Source organism: Pelophylax lessonae (genome assembly GCF_965119305.1).
Source record: "Pelophylax lessonae genome assembly, chromosome: 4".
Classification (NCBI taxonomy): domain Eukaryota; kingdom Metazoa; phylum Chordata; class Amphibia; order Anura; family Ranidae; genus Pelophylax; species Pelophylax lessonae.
Genome location: NC_138771.1, coordinates 20,211,287 through 20,233,745, shown reverse-complemented (window position 1 = coordinate 20,233,745; position 22,459 = coordinate 20,211,287). Strand labels below are relative to the sequence as shown.

The 22,459-nt window shown below is 44.2% G+C and overlaps 1 protein-coding gene across 1 annotated transcript in view; it reads right to left on the bottom strand.

Annotated features, from left to right (window-relative positions):
* Positions 1 to 22,459, bottom strand: part of DENND4A (DENN domain containing 4A) — a 306,249-nt gene that overhangs the window by 57,112 nt on the left and 226,678 nt on the right. The window contains exons 21-22 of the mRNA XM_082255258.1: positions 14,531 to 14,644; positions 3,315 to 3,449 (exon numbers count right to left, since the gene is read on the bottom strand). Coding sequence (XP_082111384.1) covers positions 3,315 to 3,449; positions 14,531 to 14,644 — 249 coding nt within the window. The remainder of the gene's footprint in view (positions 1 to 3,314; positions 3,450 to 14,530; positions 14,645 to 22,459) is intronic.

Below are 22,459 nucleotides of genomic sequence, written 5' to 3'. Positions count from 1 at the left end.
AAAAAAGGACGTCGATTTTTTTTGGGTACAGATTCGCAAATATCAGTTAAAGCAACGCAGTCACAAAAAACGACCTGGTCATTAAGGGGGAAAATCTTCCGGTCCAGAAGTGGTTAAAATAGTTGAGAAGTCCGAAGGATTTTTATCTTAATGCATTCTATGCATGGAGATGAAAAGCCTTCTGTACGTAATAGCACCCCCCCCTCCCCCAGCACCCCTAATACTTACCTGTGCCCCCTCTCTGTCCAGCGATGGCCACGAGTCCCTCGGCCATCCTGGGACTCTCCCTACTGATTGACTGAGATACAGCTGCGGCGCCATTGGCTCCCACGGCTGTCAATCAGTCAGTGAGCCAATCAGGAGAGAGAGGGGGGCGGGGCCGAATGGCAGCTCCATGTCTGAGAGGACACACGGAGCTGCAGCTCAGCTCAGGGCCCCCTATAGCAAGCTGCTTGCTGTGGGGGCACTCAATAGGAGGGAGGGGCCAGGAGCACAGAATAGGAGGATCCGGGCTGCTCTGTGCAAAACAAACTGGTAAGTATAACATGTTATTTTTTTTTAACCACTTAAGCCCCGGAGGATTTGGCTGCTCAATGACCAGGCCCTATTTTGCGATTCAGCACTGCATGATTTTAAACGGACAATTGCGCGGTCGTGCGAAGCTGTACCCAAATTAAATTGATGTCCTTTTTTTCCCACAAATAGAGCTTTCTTTTGGTGATATTTGATCACCTGTGCAATTTTTATTTTTTGCGCTATAAACAAAAAAAACAGCGACAATTTTGAAAAAATTATATTTTTCACATTTTTTTTTTATATGAAATTCTCAAAAAAAAATGTAAAAATCAAAATTTAACATTTTAGGCCAATTTGTTTTCTGCTACATATTTTTGGTAAAAAGAAAAAAAAAAAAAAATCGCAATAAGCGTATTTTGATTGGTTTGCGCAAAAGTTATTGCATTTGCTAACTACAAGAAAGAATTATGTCATTTTTTTTTTTTTTTACTAGTAATGGCAGCGATCTGCGATTTTTTTTGCGGGACTGCGACATTGTAGCGGACAGATCGGACCCCTGACTGACATTTTTGGGGGGACCAGTGACATTACTACAGTAATCAGTGCTATAAATATGCACTGCTACTGTAAAAATAACACTGGCAGGGAAGGGGTTAACAGTACTGGTGATCAGTGGGTTAAATGTGTCGCTAGAGGTGTGATTCTAACTGTCAGGGGGCGTGGCTAGTGAAGTAACCACAGAGACATACGATCCTTTATAGCAGGATTGCATAGCCTCTGTGCCTACTTCAGTGAGAATGACAGACGGCTGTGTTTACATCAGACGTCTGTCTTTCTCCCTCTCTTGCGGGAGATTGCGAGCGGCCGGCGGCCATTGGAGCCGCCGGTCACACGCACTGGCTCCCCAGGGAACGATCGGGGGCGGGAGCGCGCCTCCGGCAGCGTGCGCTCGCCCCCTACAGGCTCTTGGGCGAGCGACGTAGGTTTACGTCGCTTTGCCTGTAAGCAGCAGAGTGCCGCAGTAAATAGTCGTGAGGCGGTCGGCAAGTGATTAAACGAGACTTTACAATCACTTTAAGTGGGTCCAGCCACTAGATGGCACACTTTTTTCTTTACGATTTACAGCACACTGACGTTTGTTATTCAACTAGCTACTAAAACGAAATGTTCCTTCGCAGGCTATGGAAAAAACAAATGACCATCTGGAGACTTAGGCTGAAAGCTAAACATACAGTGTGATTCAAAAAGGATGGTGCAAAAGTAAAGCGGATTTATTCATAAGGGAATGAATCTAACACAACCGTATTAACCACCTCAGCTCCAGAAGGTTTTAACCCTCTTTATAACCAGGCCATTTGTTTTAGATTTATCACTGCGCTACTTTAACTGGTAATTTTGCGGTCATGCAACCTTGTACCCAAACAAAATTTAGATCATTGTATCACACTAATAAAGCTTTCTTTTGGTGGTATTTGATCACCACTGGGGTTTTTTTTTTTTATGTTTTATTATATAAATGAAAAAAAGAACACGAATTTAAAAAAACAAACATTTTTTACTTTCTGCTATAAAACATATCCAATAAAAAAATAAAAATAAAAATCTAATTTCTTTACAAATATAGACCAAAATATATTCTGCTACATGTCTTTGGTAAAAAAAAAAAATCCCAATAAAGTGTACAGTCCATCCAGAAAGTATTCACAGCGCTTCACTTTTTTCCACTTTATATGTAATAACAAACGTCAGTACGCTGTAATACAGCCTTATTCCAAAATGGGTTAAATTCATTCTTTTCCTCAAAATTCTACAAACAATACCCTATAATAACAATGTGAAAGAAGATTGTTTGAAATCTTGCAAATGTATTAAAAATAAAAAATGAAATCCCATCCGTAAATGGAAGAAGTTTAAAACCACCAGAACTCTTCCTAGAGCGGGCTGCCCGGCCAAACTGAGTGGTCGGGGAGAAAGGCCTTAGTCAGCCCCAGCATCTCTCTGCTGAGAGAGAAGAACCTTCCAGGAGAACAACCATCTCTGCAGCATTCCACCAATCAGGCCTGTATGGTACAGTGGCCAGACGGAAACCACTCCTCAGTAAAAGGCACATGACAGCCTACCTGGAGTTTGCCAAAAGGCACCTGAAGGACTCTGACCATAAGAAACAAAATTCTCTGGTCTGATGAAACGCAGACTGAACTTTTTGGCGTGAATGGCAAGCATCATGTCTGGAGGAAACCAGGCCCCGTTCATCACCTGGCCAATACCATCCCTACAGTGAAGCATGGTGGTGGCTGCATCATGGTGTGGGGATGTTTCTCAGCAGCAGGAACTGGGAGACTAGTCAGGATCGAGGGAAAGATGAATGCAGCAATGTACATCCTTGATGAAAACCTTCTCCAGAGCACTCTGGACCTCAGACTGGGGCGAAGGTTCATCTCCTAACAGGACAACGACCCTAAGCACACAGTGAAGATAACAAAGGAGTGGCTACGGGAAAACTCTGTGAATGTCCTTGAGTGGCCCAGCCAGAGCCCAGACTTGAACCCAAATGAACATCTCTGGAGAGATCTGAAAATGGCTGTGCACCGACGCTCCCCATCCAACCTGATGGAGCTTGAGAGGTCCTGCAAAGAAGAAGAATGGGAGAAACTGGCCAAAAATAGGAGTGCTAAGCTTGTAGCATCATACTCAAAAAGACTTCAGGCTGTAATTGGTGCCAAAGGGGTTTCAACAAAGTATTGAGCGGGGGATTACTGTAATCACTTAGACAACATAATACGTCAATGTCTACTTACGGTCTATGACGGTGTCAGCCGCGATCTCTACTTTGGCGTCTTTTCGAACTATAGGCTTGGCGACTTTTCCGGAAACAGGGCTCAGCAGCTGGGGGAGACCATCTCTACTGCCCTTAGAGCTTTCCGATTCAGACACTGAGTATAAAACAGATTAGAGAAGATATTTTTACAAAACATTCTCCAATAAAAATACATTGTTGATTTAGCACTCATTACCAACTTCAGCTTTAAACGGTTTTACCCCCAATTTAGCACTGCTGCTTTACCTGGTATTTGCACGGTCATGCAACACTGTACCCAGACAAAATTTATATCATTTTTTTTTTCACACAAATAGAGCTTTCTTTTGGTGGTATTTGATCACCGTTTTTTTTTTTTTTTTTTTTTAGATTATATAAATGAAAAAAAGACTGAAAATTTTGGGAAAAAAAATATTTTTTAATTTCTGCTATCAAACATATCCAATAAAAAAAAAATATATCATATATGATAAATTTAGGCCAAAATGTCTTTGGTAAAAAAAGAAAAAAAAAATCAATCTCAATAAATGTGTATTGATAGTGGTTTGTGTGAAATTTATAGCGCCTACAAACTAGGGATGCACCGATCCGATATTTGGATCGGATATCGGCGCCGATATAGCCATTATAGCTGGATCGGTAACATTGACCGATCCGGTCTTTGCTTAGTAAAGTTCAACGTTATGCTGGAATCTTCTGTTTGTAATGCAAGTGCAATTTTTTATCTGGAATAAAAGTTTTTTTAAAGGTAATGCACTATCCAGCCTTTATTTTATCTACATGCCCAAACTTGTCTGAACTAATTTTTTTTTTGGTTTCTTTGTATGTATTGATTGCATGGGCTGCTACCGATATGTGGTGTAAATTTCATGTACCTAGAAAAATGGTGACGTGTTCAATACTTATTTTACCTGCTGTAGATTATATATATATATATATATATATATATATATATATATATATATATATATACACCCTGTTTCCCTGAAAATGAGCCCTACCCCGAAAATAAGACCTAGCGTGATTTTCAGGGATGGCTGCAATATAAGCCCTAACCCGAAAATAAGCCCTAGTAAAATCCTTGATCTCAGCCCCTCCCTCTGCAGTATTCGGGGAGGGAAAGTAGAGCTCTGGAGAATCACGTGAGTGCCCAGCGGCGCTGTAAGTAAGGTATTTTCCACAATAAAGTTACAAAAGGAGACACACTGCACATTATATAATCTTTTTTCAAAATTGATTACATATTTTTACAATGACTTTATCCAAGGTTTATTTTTGGGATTACAGAATGTCATAATGCTGACTCCTGAGCTGACAGGGAGAGAACTTTTTTTTTTAAATTTTATTATTTTATTCCAGGTTTTTTAGAACATAAAGAGGGCTAAATGACACAACACAAGCACTGTGCTGTCTACCATGCTGTAAAGGATCAGGATATTTATTTATTTTAGGGTTACAATCCCTTTAAGATCGTCTTTTTACATACCGTAAATAAATAAGACATTTTTTGTAGCCAAAATTAATATAAGACCCGGTCTTATTTTTGGGGAAACACAGGTATATATACATACATACATACATACATACATACATACATACACACACACACACACGCAAACGGTTGGCGTTATATTAATCCTGTATAAAAGATATAATATTGCTAAAAAAAAAAAGGAACACTTTGAAAACACATCAGATCTGAATAGGGAAAAATCTAATGCTGGATATCTATACTGATACGGACTGGGTAATGTGTTAGGATCTATACTGGTATGGACTGGGTAATGTGTTAGGATCTATACTGGTATGGAATGACTGGGTGATGTGTTAGGATCTATACTGATATGGACTGGGTAATGTGTTAGGATCTATACTGGTATGGACTGGGTAATGTGTTAGGGATCTATACTGGTATGGACTGGGTAAAGTGTTAGGATCTATACTGGTATGGACTGGGTAATGTGTTAGGATCTATGCTGGTATGGAATGACTGGGTGATGTGTTAGGATCTATACTGGTATGGACTGGGTAATGTGTTAGGATCTATACTGGTATGGACTGGGTAATGTGTTAGGATCTATACTGGTATGGACTGGGTAATGTGTTAGGATCTATACTGGTATGGACTGGGCAATGTGTTAGGAAGGAAAGGATGCCATGTCGTTTGATGGAAATAAAAATTATCACCCTACAGACGGTTGAATTCAAAGACACCCCGAAAATCAAAGTGAAAAAATGATGCAGCAGGCGAGTCCATTTTGCTGAAATGTCATTGCAGCAACTCAGAATGGCCCCCATGTGATTGTATGCATGCCTGACAACGTCGGGGCAAGTTCCTAATGAGACGACAGATGGTGTCCTGGGGTTTTCCTCCCATATCTGGACCAGAGCATCACTGAGCTCCTGAACAGACTGAGGTGCAACCTGGCGGCATCGGATGGACCAAAATATAATGTCCCAGAGGTATTTTATTGGATTTAGGTCAGGCGAGTGTGGGGGCCATTCAATTGTATCAATGCCTTCATCCTCCAGGAACTGGCTGCATACTCTCATCACATGAGGCTGGGCATTGTCGTGCACCAGGAGGAACCCAGGACCCACTGCACCAGCATAGGGTCTGACAATGGGTCCAAGGACTTCATCCTAATACCAACTGGTAGCCAGGGTTTCATTGTCTAGCCTGCAGAGGTCTGTGCGCCCCTCCATGGATATGCATCCCCAGACCATCACTGACCCACCACCAAACTGGTCATGCTGAACGATGTTACAGGCAGCATAACGTTCTCCATGCCTTCTTCAGACTCTTTCACGTCTGTCACATGTGCTCAGGGTGAACCTGCTCTCATCTGTGAAAAGCACAGGGCGCCAGTGGTGGTCCTGCCAATTCTGGTGTTCAATGGCAAATGCTAATCAAGCTTCACGGTGCCAGGCAGTGAGCACAGTGCCAACTAGAGGACGTTGGGCCCTCAGTTCACCCTCATGAAGTCGGTTTCTGATTGTTTGGTCAGAGACATTCACACCGGTGACCTGCTGGAGGTAATTTTGTAGGGCTCTGGCAGTGCTCATCCTGTCCCTCCTTGTACAAAGGAGCAGATACCGGTCCTGCTGATGGGTTAAGGACCTTCTACGGCCCTGTCCAGCTCTCCTAGAGTAACTGCCTGTCTCCTGGGATCTCCTCCATGCTCTTGAGACTGTGCTGGGAGACACAGCAAACCTTCTGGCAATGGCACGCATTGATCATCCATCCATCCTGGAGGAGTTGGACTGCCTGTGCAACTTCTATGGGGTCCAGGTATCGCCTCATGCTACCAGTAGTAACACTGACCCCAGCCAAATGCAAAACTAGTGAAAAACAGTCAGAAAAGATGAGTAGGGAAAAAAATGTCAGTGGCCTCCACCTGTAAAACCATTCCTGTTTTGAAGGTTGTCTCATTGTTGCCTATCTAGTGCACCTGTTAATTAAATTAACACCAAAGCAGCTGAAACTGGTTAACAACCCCCTCTGCTACTTAACCGACCACATCCATATCCGAGAAGTTTCATTGAATTGATGATATCTTCTGATTAAAAAGTGTTCCTTTATCTTTTTTGAGCTGTATATGTGTAGATAGATAGATAGATAGATAGATAGATAGATAGATAGATAGATAGATAGATAGATAGATAGATAGATAGATAGATAGATAGATAGATAGATAGATAGATAGATAGATAGATAGATAGATAGATAGATAGATAGATAGATAGATAGATAGATAGATAGATAGATAGATAGATAGATTTTTTTTTTTTACAAGGCACAACGTGCCAACAAAGCACAGATAAATGTGACTAATCTACAGGTCGGATCTCTCTTTTTTTCTTTACTGTGTACACAATACAGAGGCAGAGTTCATTGCTTCCGGTGGTTGGATATGCTTTTAATATACAGTAATATCATCGTTTGCGAGCATAATTTGTTCTGGAGGCATGCTTGTAATCCAAAGCACTCTTATATCAAAGCAAATTTCCCCATAAGAAATAATGGAAACTCAGATGATTTGTTCCCCAAAAACAGTACATTCACAAAGTTAGTGCAATTCCAAAGCCACTGGTGTATATGTACTGTATAGTAAAGCCGCTTGTGTACAGTATACAATTCTGTATACGGCCCGAGGTCCAGGGGTGCTGGTGGCTCCCAGCGCTTACTGCAGAACTCGGAGACACTCGGGAACTGTTGACGTCAATTCCGGGTGCTCCGAACGCACATTACGTCCGCCCACCCACCTGGGAGTGTATCTGAGTTCTGCAGGAAGCGCTGGGAGCCACCAGTGCTCCCCTACCTCTGGCCACATACAGTACATATACTGTACAGCAGCGGCTTTGGAATTGCCCCAAGACTCCTTAACATTGCGAGTGTAATTTTTTTTTTAACCAATTGCCGACCGCCGCCCGACTATATACGGCGGCGGTCAGCCCCTCCCAGGCAAAGTGATGTACCGGTACGTCACTAGCCTGGGAGCGAATAGGGGGCGAGCACGCGCTGCCGGAGGCGCGCTCCCGCCCCAGCTCGTACCCGAAGAAGCCGGTACGTGTGACCGGCAGACCCGATGTCCACCGGTCACTCGCGATCGTCGGGTGGAGAGGGAGAAAGGCAGGCGGCTAATGTAAACAAAGCCGCCTGTCATTCTCCCCTGTGTAAAAGCACTGATCACTCGGTCCTGCTATGTAGGACCGTTGATCTGTGCTGTTACACACAAAGCCACATCCAATCACAGTAAGAAATACGCCAATAGGGACACACTTAACCCCTCCCTCTCCAATAAAGTTAAGCCCTTCCATCCCAGTGTCATTTTTACAGTAACAGTGCTTATGTATAGCACTGATTACTGTAGTAATGTCACTGGTAACCCCAAAAGTGTCAAAAATGTCAGTCAAGGGTCCGATCTGTCCGCCACAATGTCGCAGTACCGCAAAAAAAAATTGCAGATCGCCGCCATTTCTCGTTAAAAAAAAAACAATAAAAATGACAAAAATCTTTCCCTTTGTTAGTAAACGCGATAACTTTTGCACAAACCAATCAAAATACGCTTTTTGCGATTTTTTTTTACCAAACATATGTAGCAGAAAACGAATTGGCTTAAAATGTTAAAAAATTTAGATTTTTTACATTTTTTTTTGGGGAATTTCATATAAAAAAAAATTTGAAAAATATTGTTATTTTTGCAAAACTGTCGCTCTTTTTTTGTTTATAGCGCATGATCAAAAAAACGCACAGGTGATCAAATACCACCAAAAGAAAGCTCTGTTTGTGGGAAAAAAAAGGACGTCAATTTAATTTGGGTACAGCGTCGCACGACCGCGCAATTGTCCATTAAAGTCACGCAGTGCCGAATCGCAAAATAGGCCCTGGTCAGGAAGGGGGTAAAATCTTCCGGGGCTTAAGTGGTTAACATTAAAACTACTCCTTATATGTTGCTCGTATATCAAAACAGTGCTCCAAAATCAAGCCAACATTTAAAAAAAACTTTGTTTGTCTTTCAAGAGAGAGCATGCCGCATGATTTCACATTTTGTTCCACCCACCTTTCTCATTGTAAGTAAACAAGTTAATTGATCCACTATTTGGAATGAAAGAGGGAGCTTCCAAGAAAATATTAAAGTGACACTAAACTCGATTGCTCTCAGCCTCCTCCAAATCTCCCAACTCTTTTTTTTTTTTGCTGCAGTTATCCAACTTCCTGTTAGAGGGTGACTACGTTCATTCTCCATGGTCCCTCTATGTAGGAATGCAGACACCCTCTTTTGCACGCTCCTGGAATGGATTTAGGGATTTGTAGTGCACATAGAGCAGTGTACATGACCGCAACTAACGTGCACTGCTAGTTCCAAACAAATGGAAATGAGGGGGAAAAGGGGGATTATAAGGAGGCAGAAAAACAGTGAGAAACTATTTCTTGTATAATAGATTACAGGGCCATCATTATCACTTGCTGACTGCTCTATAGCAGTTTTACTGCTACAGGGCAGCGGCTGTGGGGCGGATCACACATATATATACACACGCGTGATCCAGCTTATTCAGGGTAAAGTGCCCACATGCGCCACTGGCAACTCGCTTCCCTGTGATCACACACAGCGGGAGCCCAGTGGCGGGTACCACAGACTCTATTGGCATTTTTCCACTGCGAGTACCGGCTCGGCTCCACTTGGCACTGCTTGGCCCAGCTCGGCTCGGTTTGCTTTTCCACTGCGTGGTACGAGTCGGCACCCTTTCGGCACTGTATAGGCTCTACTCGGCTCGGTTTGCTTTTGCACTAAAGTAGTAAGTGGGTGGGATTACGATTCTCTGACCAATCAGTGGCTAGTAGTGACAAACAATCAAGGCTGCATGCAAAGGATTGTGGGATATGGTATAGGTACGGCCCGCTTGGAACCCCAACCGAGGTGGCACTGTTTAAGCGAGCCGTACCATGTAGTGGAAAAGTGCCGCTGTACCAAACCGTACCGAACCGTTCTAACACGTACCATGGGGTACCATGCAGTGGAAAAGCGCCAAAGCGAGCTGTACCGAGCCGTACCATGTAGTGAAAAAGCGCCGCTGTACCAAACTATACCGAATCGTTCTAACACGTACCATGCGGTACCATGCAGTGGAAAAGCGCTGATTGTTTAGTACACAGACAGAACGGCGATATACATATGTAAACAAGGCAGATTGCTGTGCTGTCAGTAGGGAAGGCTTAGATCCTTTGTCTCGGCAAAGCAGAGAAACAGATCTTTGCCTTCCCTTAGTTAAAGCACCTCACCCACAGTACCCAAGCACTGGCTAGGAACACATTTAATACCTTTGATCGCCCCTGATGTTAACCCCTTCCCAGCCAGTGTCATTAATTCAGTGAAAGTGCATATTTTTTCAGCACTGATCACCAGAATGTGTCACTGGTCCCCAAAAAGTATCAAAAGTGTCCTTGTCCAAATTGTCCGCTGCAATATCGCAGTCCCGCTATAAGTCGCTGATTGCCGCTATTACTAGTAAAAAAAAAGAAAAAAAAATATATCAGTTTGCAGACATTATCACTTTTGCTTTAACCAATCAATATACGCTTATTGGGATTTTTTTTTTTTTTTTTTTTACCAAAAATATGTAGCAGAATACAAATTGGCCTAAAATGATGAAGAACTGTGATTTTTTTTTCTTGGATAGGTTTTATAGCAGAAAGTAAAAAAAATATAGAACCCCCAAACATTACATATATATATATATATATATATATATATATATATATATATATATATATATATATATATATATATATATATATATATATATATATATTTTTTTTTTTTATTTTGCAGAGACCCTACAGCAGGGATCTTCAAACTACGACCCTCCAGTTGTTCAGGAACTACAATTCCCATCATGGCTAGTCATGTCTGTGATTGTCAGAGTTTTACAATGCCTCATGGGATGTGTAGTCCTGCAACAGCTGGAGGGCCATAGTTTGAGGATCCCTGCCCTAGAGATTAATATGGTGATCGTTGCAATCTTTTGTCACACTATTTGCACAGAAGTCTTTCAAACGCAGTTTTTTGGGAAAAAATACACTTCAATTAATTTAAAAAAATAAAAACTAAACAGTAAGGTTAGCCCAATTTTTTTGTATAGTGTTAACCACTTGCCGACCGCCGCAAGTACATATACTGCGGTGGTCAGCCCCTCCTGGGCAAAGTGACGTACCGCCCACGAGCCTATAGGGGGCGAACGCGCGCCGCTCGTTTCCTGACATCCCCGCGCGAGTGACTGGCGGCTCCGATGTCCGCCGGTCACTCGCGATCTCCCGCTGGAGAGGGAGAAAGGCAGACGGCTGCTGTAAACACAACCGTCTGTCATCCTGGTGTAACTGCAGAGACTGTACAATCCTGCTATGTAGGATCGTATGTCTCTATGGTTACATCACAAACCACGCCCCCCCCACCCACGTTAGAATCACGCCCCTAGGGACACACTTAACCCCTTGATCACTAATAAAGTTAACCCCTTCCCTGCCAGTGTCATTTTTACAGTAACAGCACATATTTTAAGCACTGATTACTGTAGTAATGTCACTGGTCCCCCCAAAAGTGTCAAAAATGTCAGTCAGGGGTCCGATCTGTCCGCCGCAATGTCACAGTCTGGCAAAAAAAAAAAAAACCGCAGATCGCCGCCATTACGACTTAAAAAAAAAAAACAATAAAAATGACATAAATCATTCCCGTAGTTAGTAAACGCAATAACTTTTGCGCGAACCAATCAAAATCTGCTTATTGCGATTTTTTTTTACCAAAAATATGTAGCAGAAAACAAATTGGCCTAAAATGTTAAAAAATTTAGATTTTTACATTATTTTTTTGTTGAGAATTTCATATAAAAAAAAAATGTGAAAAATATTTTTTCAAAATTGTGGCTCTATTTTTGGTTTATAGCGCAAAAAGTAAAAATCGCACAGGTGATCAAATACCACCATAAGAAAGCTCTGTTTGTGGAAAAAAAAAGGACGTAAATTTCATTTGGGTACAGCGTCGCACGACTGCGCAATCGTCCGTTAAATTCACTCAGTGCCGAATCGCAAAATAGGGCCTGGTCTTGGAGCAGCCAAATCCCCCGGGGCTTAAGATGATTAAAAGAGGGGAAATTTTATGGAAGTCAAGTGGATAAGTAGTGTGGATTATTTTTAGAGACTAAGAATATGGTTTAGTGTCACTTTAGGTGCTGTGCTTTCTACTTAGAGAACATGTTTTGCAATGACAGAAATGTGAATGAAACCAGTTCTGAGGGACAGAAAGAAAAATATTGGATTATAAAAATGTATAAGGTATTAAAATCATTTTATTATATTATAAACATCAAAGCTATTTTATGGAGGCCAGGGGCTTGTAGAATAAAATGGTGGCAGTTGCAATTTTTTTATGTCTCTCAATATTTGTGCAACTGCAATCAAACAGTGTTTTCAGGAAACAAATTGCACTAAAATGAATTTTAGTGCACACAAACACTATATAAGACTCCAAATATAAATGAATGGGTTACCTCAAGTACAGAGATAACAAACATGTCAAGATTTTAAACTGCGTGTGCCTGTGAAATGGCAAAAACCTACTGTACCCAAAACTGTCCATAGGCAATGCTTTGAAAGCTTTTACAGGTTAATAGTAAATTATGGCCCCAGAATTACTGCACTCCAACGTTTGTGGAAATACATGGTGCAATTGCCGTTTACATATTAAAGCAGAACTTCACTCTCCCAATCAACAATGATCATTTGTAATCCCTATGCTGCTAGCATTAGCAAATAGATAGGAAAGTATATCATAATTACAGATTTTAAACTTTTTACATTTCTTCAGTTACTTCCTGGTTTCCTGCCAAGGCATATGATGTCATACATCCCAGGAGTCTTCAGGAGGGGGGGGGAGAAGAGGAGGGGTTTTCTCAGCTAAACACACTCTCCTGCATGTGTTCTGTCAAAAGAGCCAACTCATCAAAATCTCCAATTACATCACTTCCGGTGACTCTCCAGCAGCAGTAATCGCAGATTTCGATGACTTGGAACACCGGCAGCCTATACACTATGGTACACGGCGAATTGGCTGTTTTCACAGAACACCGGTAGCCTATACACTATGGTACACAGCGAATTGGCTGTTTTCACAGAACACCGGCATCCTATACACTATGGTACACGACGACTTGGCTGTTTTTGCAGAACACCGGCAGCCTATACACTATAGTACACAACGACTTGGCTGTTTTCGCAGAACACCTGCAGCCTATACACTATGGTATACGACGGCTTGGCTGTTTTTCGCAGAACACGGGCAGCCTATACACTATAGTACACGACGAATTGGCTGTTTTCGCAGAACACCGGCTAAGGAGTAAAAACTTTGTCGCCGCCTCGGAGGCATCCGCGTTGTTGGTCACTAGCGGGCGGACTAACAATGTCCACTCATTATATCGTGTATCGTAGTCTGTACGCTGCCGGTGTTCTGTGAAAACAGCCAAGTCATCGAAATCTACAATTACTGCTGCTGGAGAGTCACCGGAAGTGACATAATTGGAGATTTTGACGAGTTGGCTCTTTTGACAGAACACAAGCAGAATGGTGCTTATTTTATTTTTATTTCAGGTACTTATATAGCACTGTCAATTTACGCAGCGCTTTACATATATATAGTACATGTGTTTAGGACAGGAAATACATGCTACATGAACCATTTGCACTCAACATGGCCACGGCCAGAAATGCTAGGGGGTGTTTTTCAAAGAGATTTCCCACCAAATTAAAGCATGGAGACATGGATGGATGGAAGGATGGATGGTGGAGTTTGCTTTGAATACTAAAAATGAATTAAATATCGTTTTTAGTTTGTGGTGTTTAGATGCAGTGAAGATCCGGTTTAACGTTACTGCTGTCACAAGGGAGCCAACAAGCGGTGCCAGGGTCCCTGCAAGAATCGGGGAAGACCCGGGAACCACTTCAACTTCTGAAGAGGAAGGGGCTGATAAATGACATTTACTTGCCCCTTTCCATCCTGAAACATCCTCAGCAGCACCTGGCGGAGAGGAAGGAAGTTGCCGAGTAGCAGGGAGACTATGCGCTGCATGGGGTGTTTAGCGTGTGCCCAGGCACACCCCGTGATCACACCTGTGATAGGATGATTGGTGGCAGCCTGGGAATTCAGTGGCTGCAGGAGAATATTTATTTGTTTCAGGTACTGTACTTGTATAGTGCCATCAATTTATGCAGTGCTTATCCCAACCATAGCACTACCTATCTAGAGTTTTCAGATTTACCCTGTGCCTGCGTGGGTTTCCTCCCACACTCCAAAGACATGCTGGTAGGTTAACTGGCTCCTGTCTAAATTGGCCTTAGTATATTTGCTCCTTGTATATTGACAAGCAAGGGGTTAAACTATAGCAAACCGTTCCTGGCAGAAGCATTTCAGAAAACATCATCTCTTTTATTGTGGGAAGACCCCTTCTTTTCTCTCTCTTTGTATGACAGAAATGCTTCCCATAACCCTTCATTGATTTCCTGGCATACGCAGTGAGTTCAATAATGGATGATTGCTGCTGTTATGGGTGTAGCCATGTCTGCAGAAAGCTACCATGAAAATAAAAAGCTTCTAAAAATACACTTGATTTGCATAATAGTCATTTTATTTTGGTACTTACATGAGCTAGAGTCACTCCCTCGAGAGTTTTCCTGTTCCTCTTGTATATCGTTTACAGCCCCCCTGCGAACTTCCTCTTTGGACAGTGAACTGTATCCAAGATCTGACTGCCCACCTAATATAAACAAAAAAATAAAATATCAATCAGTTAGGTTCCATTCACATCTGAGTATATCCTTTTCAGGCATCTTTTCTGGCTTTTTTTTTTTTGCAGGTGTTTTGGAGGAAGGCATTGACATCTGACCAAAAACGCTTGTAATCTGACCAAAAATAACTTTTTTGAGTTTCAGGCGACAAAACGCTCATATGTGAACAGGGGCCATTGAAATGAATGGGATTTTGCTTGTAGGGCGTTTTGAGACTTCAGAGATGCGCTCAGGTGTGAACAAGGAACAATGTTAGCTTTAAATGTAAGAAGTGTATTTGAATCCGTTTTCTTGTTGTCTGTGATGTTCACACTAATAGAAAGTCGGGTGTCTGTGGGCGTTTTGGAGCTTCAGAGATGAGCGTTTTACGAGCTGAAAAAACAGTCAGGTGTGATCAGGACCTTAATAAAAATTTGTTAGATGCATAACAAGGGTGGTAGGTGGTATATACACACATAAAATTAAAAGTAAAAAGTATTGTTCTTTGCACTCTATGCAAAAATTACCAATTGCCCTCCAGAAGATTGAACCCCCTTCATGGCCATTTTTGGCGATACAGCACAGCGTTACTTTGACTGCAGTCATGCAATGCTGTACACAAAAAGATTTGTCCTTTTTCCCACAAAGCAAAGAAAATTAAAAGTCAGCATCTACAAATATTGTAGCTGTTGACTTTTAATATAAGGACACTTACCTGTCCAGGGATCCAGCAATGTCAGCCCCCCAAGCTGAATTGTCAATCGGCTTCAGGTGCAGGCGCTGGCATCTTCACTAAGGAAAACCATCAGTGAAGCTTCCAGGCTTCACAGCGGGTTTCCTACTGCACATGTGTGAGTAGCACTGCACTTTCTGATTAATCCCGTTGTCTTCTGGGACCTGTGCGTGCGTGTCCCAGAAGGCAGCGGCGGGAATGAGGAGGGGCCGGAAATACTCGGAGATGGCTGTGGCATCTTACCCAAAAAGTGGGAGCTGTTATATGTCAAAACCAGGTACCCGCTCCCCCCCCCCCCCCCCAAAAAAAAAAAAAGTGCCAAATGTGGCAGGGGAGGGTGCTAACAAGCTTAGCTTCCCCTTATGTTATTTTAACACCAGGATCTCAGAGAGACTTTCGGCGAAACCAAACCCATCGAATTAGGGCTTGTTCACACCATGAAAACTGATGGGAAAACCGCACAGATTTTACTTGCAGAGACATGTTTCACATCAGTTTTCGTGCGCATCAGTTATGTGCTCTGTTCACAACAATGTTGATGTCATGTCAGTTTTTTTCCCGTGCAGAAAACTGCCTACACATTGCAGATTCCTGCGCAGAAAAAATAAAAAATCTGCACGTCGTGGTGTGAACAGGGCACATAGAGTACAACTGTTATTTTGTTGTGCCCTTGCAGAACGCATGCAGAAAAAAAACGGATGCCTTGGCACCATGGTGGTTGTAAAGTCGGAAGGTTTTGTATCTTAATGCATTCTATGTATTAAGATAAAAAAGCCTTTTGTGTGCAGCTTTTCCCCTCAGCCCCCCTCTTACCTGAGCGCCATCTCGAACCAGCGATGTCCACGAATGCTGCGGCTGTCCGGGACTCTCCCTCTTCACTGGCTGAGACACAGCAGCAGCACAATTGGCTCCCGCTGCTGTTAATAAAACTCAGTTAGCCAATGAGGAGAAGGGGGGCGAACTGCAACTCCGTGTCTGAACGGACACAGGAAGCTGTGGCTCGGGTGTCCCCATAGCAAGTTTCTTGCTGTGGGGGCACTCAACGAGAGGGAGGGGCCAGGAGCTCCAGCCAGGGACCCGGGAAGAGGAGGATCTGGGCTGCTCTGTGCAAAACAAACTACACAGGGCAGGTAATTATAACATGTTTGTTATTTTAATAGAAAAAAAAGACTTTACAATCACTTTAAAGGGGTTGTAAAGGCAGAAGGTGCATTCTATGCATTAAGATAAAAAGCCTTCAGTGTGCAGCAGCCCCCCCCCTAATACTTACCTGAGCCCATCTCTATCCAACGATGTGCAGGAGTCTCTCGGCCATCTGGGTCTCTCTCTCCTGATTAGCTGAGACATGGCGCAATTGGCTCGCACTGCTATCAATCAAAATCAGTTAGCCAGTCAGGAGAGAGAGGAGGCGGATAGAAACCGCAGCTCCGTGTCTCCGAGCTGCAGCTCGGCTCTGGTGCCCCCATAGCAAACTGCTTGCTGTGGGGGCACTCAACAGGAGGGAGGGGCCAGGAGCAGTGAAGAAGGACCATAGAAAAGGAGGATCCAGGCTGCTCTGTGCAAAACCAGTTCACAGAGGAGGAAAGTATAATATGTTTTTTAGGTTTTTTTTTTTGTTTTTTTATTAAAACAAGACTGTAAAATCCCTTTAAAGCGGAGTTCTACCTAAAAAATTTTTTTTAGATAAAAATACCCCTGGGACAGTCAGGGCTAGTGCATTCCACAATGGATCGCCTCTGAACTGTCCCGGGTCGCACTTACCTTTTAGAAGAAATACTTACCTTGAAAATGTCTTGTCCAGCCGCTGCCATCTCAGGTGTGGGCAGCTGAAGCCGGAGCGTTCTCTTCTGCGTCCTGTTCCGTGTCCTCTTTGATCCCACAATGCACTGCATCGGCCCCGCCGTCACTTCCGGTGCAGGAGCGTCATCCCTGCACAGCTTCTGGGCATGGCCAGAAGCTGTTTAGCAGGGAATGACGCGCCTGCATCGGACATGACAAGCGGGGCCGGTGCAGTCGCATTGATTCCTGGGAGCGATGACGTTCAGCTCCCAGGAATCAATGCAAGAAGAAGTCACGGCGGCGGACGTATCCGCAGAGGGAGGAAGAGGAAGAGGAAGTAAGGTAAGTATTTTCTTCTAAAACAAGGTAAGTAAAAAAAAAAAATTGTGATTATCCATTTATTTTTCAGGTGACACAGAGCAAGCAGATGGGGCAAAGTCGAATTTAAGGGTGGAACTCCACTTTAAGGCTGGCCATAGCAGGTTGTTTTTTTTTTTTTCAATCAGAAAGAAACAAACGGGTGCCCCCATGCACACATTTGAGATGGATGGAGAAATCCTGCCCACTGTGCCATTGTATTCTGACAGCAGGACTCCTCCGCTATCAAGAATACACTTATGAGCAGCTGCATGACATTCTCAGCTGCATTAGTTAGGAATTGTACCTTGGTATAGTCCAAACTCACTACTATTCTTTCAATTCACCACATCTATTTACCAAAAGGTGTGTATTATCATAAATGGATTTTTGTAAAATCTTACCGTAAAATCCTTTTCTCTTAGCTCATCGACAGACGTAGTCCTCGGTGATACACCACCTTCGGGTTATGTTACCTCCGCAGGAGCAGGACTAGACAGGAAATTAAAAAGCTCTGGCCACACCCTAGGGGTAGTCCCAGAGGGTATATCCTCTCTCTCTCTGCCTCAGCAAATCAGTTATGTGAAAAAGCAGTGCTTAGAGAATTTAACCCAACCCAACTCCAAAACAGAGGGGCGGGGACTACGTCTGTCGATGAGCTAAGAGAAAAGGATTTTACGGTAAGATTTTACAAAAATCCATTTTTCTCTAGCGCTCATCGACAGACGTAGTCCTCGGTGATACACCACCTTCGGGACGTCCCAGAGCAGTATCACAACTGAGGGGTGGGAAAATGGAAATCAAATCCCAATCTAGAAGGCCCAACCGGTGCCAACTAGAAGTTTACAATGCTCATCCTTAATGATGAGACTCAACAAAACAATTTTCAAACAGAAAAAAACCCTCGAGGTAGACCACCGGTCTCCTCAAATTGCGGCCTGCAAAACCTTGCGGCCAAATGAGGCATCCGCCGATGCCGTCACATCAATTTTATAGAATTTAGTAAAGGTATGTACCGACGACCAAGTGGCCGCCTTACATACCTGGACCACTGACGCCTGATGGCGAAAGGCCCAGGAAGTACTGAGCGCTCGAGTGGAGTGCGCCCTAACAGGGAACGGAGGACTCTGACCCTTAATAGAATAAGCCTGTACCACCGTTTGTCTAATCCATTTGGCAATGGTCGCGGCAGATGCAGGCAAACCCTTTCTGGGGCCATCCGTGATCACAAAAAGTGAATCCGTCTTACGGAATGATTCCGTAGCTTTCAGGTATACCCTGATTGCCCGAACCACATCCAAGGAATGCAACGCATGTTCCCGATGATGCTTGGGCTGAGGACACAAGGAAGGTAGTACAATATCTTCATTCAGATGAAAATCTGAAACCACCTTAGGAAGAAAAGATGGCTTAGGATGAAGTACTACCTTATCCCTATGAATCACTAGGTATGGGGACTGGCATGATAATGCAGCCAGTTCTGACACCCTGCGAGCAGAAGTAATAGCCACCAAGAAGGCCACCTTCTGGGATAAAGTAAGCAAGGGAATCTCCCTGATGTTTTCAAAGGGAGGTTTCTGTAGAACCGACAAAACCAAATTAAGATCCCAGGGCGGTAAGGGCGCGCGGACTGGAGGAGCCAGGTGCCGCACCCCCTGGATGAAATTCCGCACCAAGGATTTGGTAGCTAAAGGTTTCTGAAAGAAGATTGCTAATGCTGAAACTTGACCCTTGATGGTGCTCAAGGCTAGCTTCTGCTCAACCCCTTGTTGCAAAAAGGCCAATATTCGAGACACCGAATAGGTACGTGGAGGAAATCCTAAAGATTCGCACCACGCAATGTAAGTCTTCCATGTGTGATAATAGACTTTGCTGGAAGTCGCTTTCCTTGCTTTAATAAGGGTAGGAATGACTGAAGTAGACAAACCTCTGTCCTTCAGTACTTGGGTCTCAATGGCCAGGCCATTAAAACCAGCGACTGTAAAGCACGAAGGTAAATAGGTCCTAGAGACTACAGACACTCCCTGAGACGAAGTTCCCACGGAACGTCTGCGACTAACATGTCCAAGTCGGCCAGGCCGGCTTGAAGAGGCCAGCCTAGAATTTCTAGGACCACTGGCGCTGATAGGATCTGAACCAGGCGTCCCTAGAGCTATCTGGCCCCGACCATCCGAGAAAGTCTGGTCGTTTTCTGTTCCCACACATTTATCAGATACCTGATAGTTATCAGGAAAGGTGATCTTTTCTGGTTGAACCTCAGGGACCGAAGTCACCCGACTAGAGGCTACTTGGCCTATCTGGTCAATCAGATCCGATTCCTGTGAGGTATCGGGACTAATCTTAGGAAAAGGTAAAGGAAAAGATCTATACAGGGAACGGTAACTACCGCTTCCTGTACTTAAATGTTGGAAGGGAAGAATCGCACCGGTAGTAGTGGTAGATGCTCGATCTAATGTCCTGAATACCGGTGAAAACGTCCCCCCACCCTGAAATCGGGTGGGGGCGCACCTTCAGGCTGTGTACTCCTTTACTTCGGGTTTGGCTGGGTTGGTCCTCTGCTTGTCCGACCATCCCTTCTTGAACCCTCCTGGAGGAGTCTTGCCTTTCCCGGGAGTACCAGCCGGGCGCCCTTTATGGGCGGTAAAGAAAGGTCCTCGCTTGTTGCGAGGTCCCTTAACTTTTGCAGCCTGTGGCAAAAAAGTACTCTTGCCCCCGGTGGCATCCTTAATGATTTCATCTAGGTTGGCTCCAAATAGACGATTCCCCTGAAAAGGGAGATTGGTCAAAGTCTTTTTGGAACCTAGGTCAGCTGACCAGCATTTTAACCACAGCACACGTCTGAGGATCACTGCTAACTTAGATGCATGCCCTAACAAGGGAGTAGTGTCCAAGGCTGCGTCACAGATAAACCGTAGCCCTTGTATGATCTGTTCTATCAAATCAGATGTCTCCTGGGGAATATCTTTTCCCCTAAGATCTTGGCGTACCATTTTCGCCCATTCCGTAAGTGTCTGGGAAACTAGACCAATAACAATTACTGGTCTAAATGCTGACCCTATCAGAGAAAAGATAGTGCGGGACTCCGCTTCTATCTTTCGATCCACCGGATCCTTAAAGGACGAAGTGTCCTCCACTGGAATAACCGTGGCTTTATTCAGCCTGGAAATAGGCGGATCCACGACTGGTGGTACCGTCCATTTCTTAATGATGGATTCCTCAAACGGATAGCGTCTAGCAATACGCTTGGAAATAGTAAAGGTACGTTTAGAATGCTCCCATTCTCCTTTAATCTGATTACCAAAACATTTAGGTACAGGAAAAGCCTTCGCCGTCTTGATGGGCTTATTAGTCCCAAAAGGCCTTTCTGTTTCAGTTGCCTCTGCCGGTAAAGCCTCAAGTTTTAAGGTTTCTTGCACTGCCACAACTAGTGCGTCCACCAATGCTTCTTCCTGAATTATAGCAGGAGAAGAAGCGTCCTCCTCACTGTCTGAGGGGGCTTTACCTGGGATAACAGCCCTTGCAGAGGAACCTGCAACTGCAGTGACCATCTCTGAATCAGAGTCAGAGGTGTCAGATAGTATAGGGGTAGGCGGGGGTCGCTTCCTTGACCCCCGTCCCTGACAGGCCGCCTCCACCCGAGCCACCATAGACTCCAAAATTGCTGTAAATGACTCTATACTCTGTGCACCGGCGGGTCCCGAGGCCCCCTCGAGGGAAACAGGTGGGGGAATATGTGTGGCAGGGTCCATAATAACTCCAGTTACTTCCTGGATGATATAATTCAAAAGTAAAGAAAAAACTTTTTTTTTTTTTTTTTTTGACCCTCAGTGCCACAAAAAAACCCCTTAGTGTTACCTGCTAGGGATCCCTATCGATCGAGAGAGAGAGAGATAGACCCCCAGGCTCACCACTTGATGTTCAGAGTTAAACTGCAACAGCTTACAGCGCTGTCTTAGACAAACAGCTGGCTGCCCAGGAAGAAGGGAGGCGGCTCCGCCCCTCTGCACGCCTTCCGGCGCCTCCCCCAAGCTCCACGAGGTGTAGAATCACCTCAAACATGGCCGCCCCCATGCTGGAGACACGAGGCTACGCCAAAATGGCGGCTCGTGCGATCCAGCAAAAAAAATGGCGGCGGCCTGTGCTGACTAGCGGTGTGCTGCAGGCACACAACACTCTCTCTGCATGGGGATATGGCGTGGTTGGCGGTACCGGCCCTGGCGGACCGCATGGCCGTTCGGGAGGCCTGCTAATAGCTGGAGATCTGATTTGGAAGGCAGTCTACATGTCCATGGCTTCTGACTGGTAGGTAGCTTATACTTAACCCATAAGATTCCCAGAATGCCACAGATTACATCTTTAAAACATGTATACAATAGATTGTTAGCTCCCAAACCAAGCCTCCTGGCTTTTTGCACACATAAAATCACACTCAAAGTAGGAGGATTTGTGACATGTTATAGGATAGAAAGAACTCTTTCTTACCATACAGAGAGGGGCCCGCGTTCACCACAAAACCCGTCAGGGAAAAAGGGGGAACATACTACTCACCATACCGGAACCAGGCGGGCACCAACTCCTGACAGTACCCCTCTCCACCGGAGCGGGAGGGCTGTCGACCGATACGGACGCCGTGACTCATGGTCTTTGACGTTTCAGCGAGACGTTTAACTCGCGGGTTCAGTGCTTTTAATGGGACTTTGTCGCGGCCGACCCAGCGCGGAGCTATGGCCTGCACGCGCTCGTAGGCTGAACTGGGGTGACCACCGGATCTCGACATCCAGCCCGTCGCCCAGTTCAGCTTTCTTGCTTGAAGATCTCACAGGAACACTGGAGAAAAAAAGCTGTCTAAAAATCCTTTTAGAAAAAAATTCTTGCCAGGACCTAAGATCCCAGCAAGGTATCTAGGTCCTTACTCCTAACTAGACAGAAAATAACT